Below are 10,311 nucleotides of genomic sequence, written 5' to 3'. Positions count from 1 at the left end.
TGGGGGCAACGCCAAGGGTTGCGATCCCGTTGCCGGTCCCCGGTCCGGTACGGGGGCAACACTGAGGGTTGCGATCCGTTGCCGGACACAGAAAAAGACAAAAGACAAAAAAAAGAAGAAGACAACACGCCATCCTACAGAAAGCGCGTACCCCAGATGCCAGCCGAGGGACAGTCTTCCATCACTGTGACTTAGAAACAAATAATAAAAGTACCAACAACTCAATAGATCAAAAGGCAAAGAAATTAAAAGGGCAAATTGTAAAAGAAGAAAATGCGAATGATGAATAAGCTTGTAAAAAAAAAAAAACATATTCTGCACTTGAAACCAAGAAAACACAGAAAAAAATAATGAGAAATTACTTTCCAACCACTAAATTTGGCAAAGATGAAAAATGGACAACATCCACAATTAAAAAGAGCAGAAAGACACGTTACTATCCTTCTGGTGGGAATGTAGTCACACGGGGTAAAGGCAGAATGTTTGTCAAAAGACATAAAATATGCATGCAGTTTTGGAAACCAAAACACAAATTCTTAGAATGTTTCCCAAGGTAATAAATAGAGGTGCATGATAAGGATTTTATACCAGAATTATTTATAACAGAAAAAGTATAAACCAACTCAAAAGTTCAAATAGCAGGTAAGTTTGGCATATTCCTATAGCGGTACACAACCTACAGCTGATGGTATCAAAGAATAATCATTGTTGTGGAAACATGTATGGTATGTTGTTAAATGAAAAAAGCAGATTCAAATTGAATGTATGGTTTCTATTTTAATGTCTATGTATAGATACAGATACCCTCTGTGAGTAAAAATGGCAAACGTGCAATAAAAAAAGTATTTTAAGTTGTTTTATCCATTTTCATCTCTTTCCCATACAGCTAGTGGCATCAAAGAATAGTTATTGTGCTAACTAGTGATTAGCATAGTACTTGATACATGGTCTGTACAAAAATATGATGCAACGTAATGTATTGCAATATAATGCAAAATACAATAATGATTAAATATGCAACAAAGGAAAGCAGACTCCTTTCTTCTCCTCACATTTACTCCCAATGTTCTAGCAAGTCCTGCTGGATCAAAATAAACCCTGAATCTCCCCACTTCTTCTCCATCCCAGGACCCTGCCCCAAGCTCCCATGTCCCTCCCTGACTCTACAATCACCTCCTGCGTGGTCTCGCTGCTTCCACAACATCCCTCGCCCTCAGCAACCAAGGGAATGTGTTTCATTTTACCTCAGCTAAGCCTTATGGAGGGCAAATATGGAGGCACAATCAGAATAAGCAGCTTGATTTGTCTAATGGTCACAGTGCAGTGTTTACCAGGTTGCTAGATCCATGAGAGAAGGTGTTCATTCTCAAAGAATGCAGGCTGCCTGGCTAGATGCTCAGGGAGAGTCCCTACAAACCAAAGAGTTCCATTTATTTAAGTATAGTTTCCCTCTAAGGTTGAGAGCAGAGGCTGTGGGTCTCTAATGGATGATATTCCAAAAGACATTACTAAGTGGGGCAGAGCTTCGGGCATGGAAAACTTCAGAAATGGTATGAATTCCTAATATGAGTGCTATTGGTGAAACTGTGTCCTCCCAAAATCCCTGTGTTGACACTCTAACCCCCAATGTGATGGTATTGGAGGTGCAGCCTTTGGGAGGTGATAAGGGTTAGATGAGGTCATGAGGATGAGGTCCCCATGATGGGATTAGTGTCCTTAGAAGAACAGAAAGAGACCAGAGCGCGTGTGCGTTCTCTCTCTCTCTCTCTCTCTCTCTCTTCCATGTGAAAATACAGTGAGAAGGCAGCATCTATAAGCCAGGAAGGGGGCCCTCACTAGAACCCAGCCACACTGGCACCTGATTTTGTACTTGCAGCCTCCAGAACTGTGAGAGATGAATGTCTGCAATCTAAACCTCCCAGTCTATGGTATTCTGTCACAGCAGCCCAAGCTGACTAAGACAGCAGACTTCTCACAGCAGGTTCCTCTCCTGGGAAGTGGTCTAAAGAACCTGCTTCTTTCTGCCAAAGTTCTTCACACATTAAAGGGAAAACTGCTTCTCATGATGAAATTGTGTATGCATTTTCGCATGTGTATGCAGCCAACATACACATAAAACAGGACCCTCAGGTGAATCTCCTGCTCAACTTGAACAGGATGTACAGTCAGAGGCCAGTTTCTTGGACCAAGAACTGTTCCATCGCTGGCTTACTGACACAACCATTATTTACCAAATCAGCCTCAAGTGCAAATCACACCCAAAAGTGGTCTTCAATTCTCTTACAAGTAACCAAGGTTTTCTCACCTGTGATGGCTTCAGTTCAGCAGCTTTAGACTTCTAACACTGAATGTGTCATGAGTTCCAAACTCCACATTTGCATAGTCCATTTCCCTCCCACTACAGGGCTTCACTGCAATGACTGACTTTGCCTTAGGGCTTACCAGCCACCTGGTGGCTTGCAGCTCATTAATTTTAAAGAGTAAAAATTATTTCCTTGCATTTTAATGTCAAAAAATAAGCCATAGAGAATTGTCTCCATTGGTTTCTATTTGAATAAAAAAGCCTATAAAGATCTGATTTTAATTGTTAATGTGGAGCTAGCTTTACAATTAAATCCTCCTCAACTATTACAAGGATCTGACTAAAAATGGAAAAAGACCTGTCAGATACATTTTTTGAAAACAAGGCAAGAGAGCAATGGCTGGGGTCCTAGGCAGGAGCAGGGGTCCTCTGCCTGGAAGCAGGCAAGAGAGCATGCCAAAAACACCACTTGCATGCAGGTGGCCCACCACAGCCACCACCACAGTCACAGCTGCTGCAAAAGCATCTTGACACCACAGTAGTAGCCACAGCCACCACGCAAGTGGCCCTCCAGAGACTCAACTGCATTGACACATGAGAGTCACCAGTGGGCACCAGAAGAAGAGGATGTCTCTCTCCTCAAAGCCCACTCTGGAGTAATAGAAGAAGCAACTGCTCTACCAGGTCACCAGACATCAATGTAGAGATACTAGAAATATAAAATCCCAAAAAGATATGACACCATCAAAAGAATACAGTAATTCTCAAAGACCAGACACTATAGAGTAGGAAACGCTTGAAATGACTGAAAAATTCCAAGCCACAATCTTAAGGAAACTCACTGAGATACAAGAAGACTCAGACAACATAAAGAAATTAGAAAAAAAAAGATCCAGGATATGAAGGAGGAAATTTACAAAGAGATTAGTACCTTTAAAAAACTGTAGCAGAACTCACAGAACTGAAAGATTCACTCATTGAAATAAAAAACATGACCCAGAGCTTAAACAGCAGGCTAAAAGAAGAACAAGCAAAAATTTCTGATCTTGAAATAACCCAGGCAAACAAAAAAAGGAAAAAAGAATTTTTAAAAATGAAGAAAATCTAAGAGAGCTAGCAGACAAACTTAAGCACGTAAACGTTCAAATTATGGGTGCTCCAGAAAGGGAAGAGAAAGGAAAGGCATGGAAAACCTATTCAATGAAGTAATAATAGAAAACTTCCCAGGTACAGGGACAGACATGGACCTTCAGATCCAGGAGGCTCAAAGATCCCCAGAAGATTCAATCTGAAAAGATCCTCCCCAAGACACATTATAGTCAATCTGGCAAAACTCAAAGACAAAAAGAGAATCTTAAAAGAAGCAAGAGAAAAGCATCAAGGGAGCCTCTATCAGACTAACAGCAGACTTCTCAACAGAAACTCTACAGGCCAGAAGAAAATGGGACGATATATTCACCACCACACAGCCAGCCCTTTAAGAAATCCTCAAGGATGTCCTGCATTTGGAATCCAAAAGACAATAATCACTACCATGAAAACACAGAAGGAACAAAACCCACCAGTAGAATAAAAATACAGTTGAGAAAGAGAAAGAAACTAAATCTTACCACCACAAAAAACCATAATGACAGTGTAATAATGCCCCTGCTTTATCTCTGACTTTAGCAATTTCTGTCTTCTCTCTTTCATTCTGGGTCAGTCTAGAAAAAGGTTTGCCAATTTTGTTGATCTTTTCAAAGAACCAACTTTTGGTTTTGTCAATTTTCTACATTGTTTTTAATTCCCTATTTCATATATTTCTCTCATAATCTTTGTTATTTCCTACTTATATTTGCTTTTGGTTTAGTTTGCTCTTCTTTTTCTATTTTCTTAAGGTAAAAGTTTACATTACTGATTTCAGACTTTTCCTTATTTTTAATATAGCTGTTTACAAGTATAAATTTTCCTCTAAGCACTGCATGAGCCCTGTATGCTGTAAATTTTGATATGTTGCACTTTGATTTTTATCTAAGTTCTCTCTAATTTCCATGTGATTTTTCTTCTTACCCATCGTTCAACTAGTAGAATGTTGTTTAATTTCCATACATTTGTGAATTTTCTAATTTTTCTCCTGTTATTGTGGTCAGAGAACATATTTTCTATGATCTTAGCCTTTTTAAATATATTAAGACTTGTTTTGTGGCCAAAAAAAACCCTACATTTTACATTTTGTAATGATGAATATGCCAACTATCCTGATTTGATGATCATATATTGTACACAAATACTGATAGTCAACTCTGTACCCCATAACTATGTATAATCACTTATATTTCAATAAACAAAAAAGTCATAAACAAATAAATAAATAAATTTAAAGAGGAAAAATAAAAAACATAATCTGTCTTAATAGCATACCTATTCAAACCTGGAAAGTACTCTCCTTAAAAAAAAAAAAAAAAAAAAACACTTCAAACTGGGGAAAATAAAAGGAATTATAGAAACTATAAACACATTTGAATTATAGAATAAATCTTCATAACTAAGGTTATTTTAAGCCTGTATAGGGATTTTACCTAGATTTTTTTTTTATTTTCCTCCTTTATGTTAAATATTTAAACACTACAGTAATGAGAGTTTGCAGGAAGCTAGAACTGAGCTGATGTTAATAACAGCTGTTAGCACAACTGATCGACGACACCTAATAACTTCAAATGTGAATTTCTGCCAATTCAGTGTGAAACTGTTTTTGTTTCTTTTCTTGATTCTGAAATTGTCCCTCTATGATATAAGCTCCTAGTCATTCAAATGTGCTGTGGAAATTTTCATTGCTTATAATAAAAGGCATGTGGAGTTAGGAAAAAAAAATAAAATAAAAAGATAATGTACATTCCATTTAAATTGGTTAAGGTTAGTGAAACTGCACTGTCACCAGAATTCTAGGCACTTGCTAGTCCCCAGAAAAAGCTCTAAAATTAATGTCATCATGCTTTGAGAACACGATGAGAACATTCTTCAAATCAACCTCGTTTCTCGCTAGAAAAGGTAAATTAGAATGCTCAATCTCCTGTGCCACCACGAAGAATCTCTCTCTGTCTCCCCCACACAGCATGAACAGAGGACGTGGCTCTAACTACTCTATTCCAACAGAAGATCATAGCTCTTGCGCCCTTACAGACCTAACAATTCACTCCTCATCTTCTGTGTACAACGTCACAGGTATCTTCTCTGCTCCTGGAACACATTTCCATCTTTTTCTGCCTCCGTGCTTTTGCACACAAGAATTTTCCTTCCTCCCCACCAGCTGAATGCTTATAATCTTTCATCAACCTTCTTTCTTCCCATAAAGTTCTCCTTCATCTCTCCAAATCTACCTCCTTGGCTTAACTTCAGTACTAGGTACAGCCAGTACCATGCATTTGGCAAATTATCACAACCTGATCTGAGACCTTTTGTATACTTAAAAGACATCACTTTACAATATTGTGTCTTTTCCCCAACTAGATTATAAAAATTTCATGGGCAGGAATGGCATTTTTTTAATAATATTTTTGCATTATATTAGGTCCTGAATAAATATAGGTAAAATATAGCATGATTTCATCCATGGAAAATTAGTACCCTTTAGAAGCAACACCCCGGAGAAGATGGAGACGTTTATTTATACACTTTGCATAAATATGGGAGCACAGAACTAGTGGTAATGACTGAAGCAATATCACAAGGTTGGTAGAGAACACAGACTCTGAAGCCAGACTGCTGGGGTTCAAATCCCAGCTCTGCCCCTTCCCTGTGGAAGAGCCCTGAGAAAGTCCTAACCTCGGCTTCCTTTGCGTTAATGTGGAGTTAGCAACACTATTCTTCTCATGGAGTCACATGAAAATTAGGTGAACTATCACTCAGAACAGCANTATATTAAGACTTGTTTTGTGGCCAAAAAAAACCCTACATTTTACATTTTGTAATGATGAACATGCCAACTATCCTGATTTGATGATCATATATTGTACACAAATACTGATAGTCAACTCTGTACCCCATAACTATGTATAATCACTTATATTTCAATAAACAAAAAAGTCATAATTTCAATAAACAAAAAAATCATGAACAAATAAATAAATAAATTTAAAGAGGAAAAATAAAAAACATAATCTGTCTTAATAGCATACCTATTCAAACCTGGAAAGTACTCTCCAAAAAAAAAAAAAAAAAAAAACACTTCAAACTGGGGAAAATAAAAGGAATTATAGAAACTATAAACACATTTGAATTATAGAATAAATCTTCATAACTAAGGTTATTTTAAGCCTGTATAGGGATTTTACCTAGATTTTTTTTTTATTTTCCTCCTTTATGTTAAATATTTAAACACTACAGTAATGAGAGTTTGCAGGAAGCTAGAACTGAGCTGATGTTAATAACAGCTGTTAGCACAACTGATCGACGACACCTAATAACTTCAAATGTGAATTTCTGCCAATTCAGTGTGAAACTGTTTTTGTTTCTTTTCTTGATTCTGAAATTGTCCCTCTATGATATAAGCTCCTAGTCATTCAAATGTGCTGTGGAAATTTTCATTGCTTATAATAAAAGGCATGTGGAGTTAGGAAAAAAAAATAAAATAAAAAGATAATGTACATTCCATTTAAATTGGTTAAGGTTAGTGAAACTGCACTGTCACCAGAATTCTAGGCACTTGCTAGTCCCCAGAAAAAGCTCTAAAATTAATGTCATCATGCTTTGAGAACACGATGAGAACATTCTTCAAATCAACCTCGTTTCTCGCTAGAAAAGGTAAATTAGAATGCTCAATCTCCTGTGCCACCACGAAGAATCTCTCTCTGTCTCCCCCACACAGCATGAACAGAGGACGTGGCTCTAACTACTCTATTCCAACAGAAGATCATAGCTCTTGCGCCCTTACAGACCTAACAATTCACTCCTCATCTTCTGTGTACAACGTCACAGGTATCTTCTCTGCTCCTGGAACACATTTCCATCTTTTTCTGCCTCCGTGCTTTTGCACACAAGAATTTTCCTTCCTCCCCACCAGCTGAATGCTTATAATCTTTCATCAACCTTCTTTCTTCCCATAAAGTTCTCCTTCATCTCTCCAAATCTACCTCCTTGGCTTAACTTCAGTACTAGGTACAGCCAGTACCATGCATTTGGCAAATTATCACAACCTGATCTGAGACCTTTTGTATACTTAAAAGACATCACTTTACAATATTGTGTCTTTTCCCCAACTAGATTATAAAAATTTCATGGGCAGGAATGGCATTTTTTTAATAATATTTTTGCATTATATTAGGTCCTGAATAAATATAGGTAAAATATAGCATGATTTCATCCATGGAAAATTAGTACCCTTTAGAAGCAACACCCCGGAGAAGATGGAGACGTTTATTTATACACTTTGCATAAATATGGGAGCACAGAACTAGTGGTAATGACTGAAGCAATATCACAAGGTTGGTAGAGAACACAGACTCTGAAGCCAGACTGCTGGGGTTCAAATCCCAGCTCTGCCCCTTCCCTGTGGAAGAGCCCTGAGAAAGTCCTTACCTAGGCTTTCTTTGCGTTAATGTGGGACTGCTGGGGTTCAAATCCCAGCTCTGCCCCTTCCCTGTGGAAGAGCCCTGAGAAAGTCCTAACCTCGGCTTCCTTTGCGTTAATGTGGAGTTAGCAACACTATTCTTCTCATGGAGTCACATGAAAATTAGGTGAACTATCACTCAGAACAGCATGCAGCACATAAAAAGCTCTGATAAATGTTAGCTATTGTTTTAGTGGAGGGAAAACATAGATAATAGACACCTCACTCATTGTTTTTAATCAGAGACCCTTTTTATGGAGATATAAAAATCTGAGTGACTCATCTAAACTCAGGTATCTCCCTGTTAACCTCTCCAAGATTCTCCTGGGTGAAGTTCAAGGCCAATGACAGGTTGCCACGTTCTCTCCAGTCCCTCGGCTTGCTCTGCTGCCTGCAGCTAATGCGGTGGTAGAGGTGAAGGCCAAGTCAACACTAACGTTGAAAGACTCATTGCTACCTGAAGGACGTGCAGGTGGGGCTGTGCAGAGGCAGCAGCATCTGCGTGGCGTCCCCAGGTCTGGGACTGTCATCCTACTCACCATCCCGGTACCACTCGGCCCGCGGCTGCAATCTCTTCAGTTCAGGCGTCACCAACAGCGTGCACTTGAGAGTGACAGTCTCGCCTTCTCTTCTGAAGGTTACCCCAAATTTCTCCAAAAACTGCACATCAAAGTGCATGTATGGAATCACAGACGACAAGGGCACTGCACAGAACAAACAGACACTGTTAGAGCAGATGGTCCAAGTGCACGTCAATCACAGCAGACGCACCACAGGCCCTTACCACAGAAGGGTATTTTGTTACCTCCACACGACCTTTACTCCCTCAAAACAGCTGTGTTAAGACCGAATGTTTGTGTTCCCCCAAATCCATCTGATGAAACTCTAACCCCCATGTGACAGTATTTGGAAGTGGTGATCAGGGTTAGATGAGGTCGTGAAGGTGGGGCCCCCATGGTGGGCTTAGTGCCTTTATGAAAAGGGGAAATCAGGGAAATGCAAATTAAAACCACATTGAAATATCACCTCACCCCAGTTAGACCGCTATTACCAAAAAGACGGAGAATAACAAACGCTGGTGAGGATGCAGGGAAAGGGGAACCCTTCTGTACTGTTGGTGGGACTGTAAATTAGCAGAGCCATTATGGAAAACAGAATGGAGGTTCCTCAGACAACTGCAGATAGAACTGCCATACGATCCAGCAATCCCACTGCTGGGTATATACACAAAGGAATGGAAATCATCATGTCAAAGAGATACCTGCACTCCCATGTTCATTGCAGCTCTATTTACAATAGCCTAGATATGGAACCAACCTAAATGTCCACTGACAAATGACTGGATAAGGAAACTGCGGTATATATACACCATGGAATACTACTCTGCCAGAAAAAAAAAAATGAAATTCTGCCATTCGCAGCAACATGGATGAGCTTGGAGAAAATTACGTTGAATGAAATAAGCCAGGCACAGAGGGAAAAATACCACATGTCCTTACTAATAAGTGGGAGCTAAGAGAGAAAGAAGGAAACAAAGAAACACAACAGTGGTGCATTTGAATTGCAGAGGGAGAGAACATACCTAGGGTTGTGGGGTGGGGTGAAGAAAGGGGGAGGTAGATGGAGGTCGGGATTAATTGGGTGGGAAACACAGAGAATAATCACAATTTGTGCTAATGGGCATGCTGATAGTATTGACCTGGCCATCAGATCTTGGGCACAGGTGATGACAGTCAACTTTGTGCCCCATGAATATGCATAATCAATAAAATTTTTTAAAAATCCAGAAGGACTCAGAAAAAAATAGGAGGGGAAAGAGAAACCAGAGTTCTCTCTTTTTTTAGCCATGTGAGGATGCAGCAAGAAGGTAGCTTTCTGCAAACCAGGACGAGGGTCCTCACCAGAACCCAACCATGCTGACACCCAGATCTCAAGACTTCCAGCCTCCAGAACTGTGAGAAATAAATCTTTGTTGTTTATAAGCCATCCAGTCTACAGTAATCTGTTATAGCAGCCCAAGCTAAGACCCACTTCTGAACAATCAGGAAAAGAGTCACAAAGTTATATCTTGTTATTTGAGGCACATTTGTGCAGAGAGGCAGCTGGAACCCGAAGCACACGTGAAAAGTGAAGGATTCAGGTCCTACCTCGGCTGCACATGTGTGGCTGCAGGCAAGCTGCTCGGCTGCACATGTGTGGCTGCAGGCAAGCTGCATCAACTGCAAAGCCACAGCTCTCTAGTCTTTAAAATAAACTGTGGTATTTTCCTGAATGGAATGTCATTTGGTGCACCAAAATGAAATAACCAGATCTAGAGGTATCAACCTGATTAAATCTCAAAAATATAATGTTTGCTGGGGCAAAAGAGTACAGACATTCTAGAAGAAAAGCTACAGGAGACTTTTTTTTTTTTTTTTTTTTTTTT

At 39.4% G+C, this 10,311-nt stretch overlaps 1 protein-coding gene across 1 annotated transcript in view; it reads right to left on the bottom strand.

Annotated features, from left to right (window-relative positions):
• The window catches only part of MYOM2 (myomesin 2), a 107,073-nt gene that overhangs the window by 79,138 nt on the left and 17,624 nt on the right, over nt 1–10,311 (bottom strand). Inside the window, exon 6 of the mRNA XM_008568408.1 lies at nt 8,426–8,590. Coding sequence (XP_008566630.1) covers nt 8,426–8,590 — 165 coding nt within the window. The remainder of the gene's footprint in view (nt 1–8,425; nt 8,591–10,311) is intronic.

Source organism: Galeopterus variegatus, unplaced genomic scaffold (assembly GCF_000696425.1).
Source record: "Galeopterus variegatus unplaced genomic scaffold, G_variegatus-3.0.2 Scaffold407, whole genome shotgun sequence".
Taxonomy (NCBI): domain Eukaryota; kingdom Metazoa; phylum Chordata; class Mammalia; order Dermoptera; family Cynocephalidae; genus Galeopterus; species Galeopterus variegatus.
The sequence above is the reverse complement of the archived record's forward strand: the minus strand, read 5'-3'. Positions and strand labels throughout refer to the sequence as shown.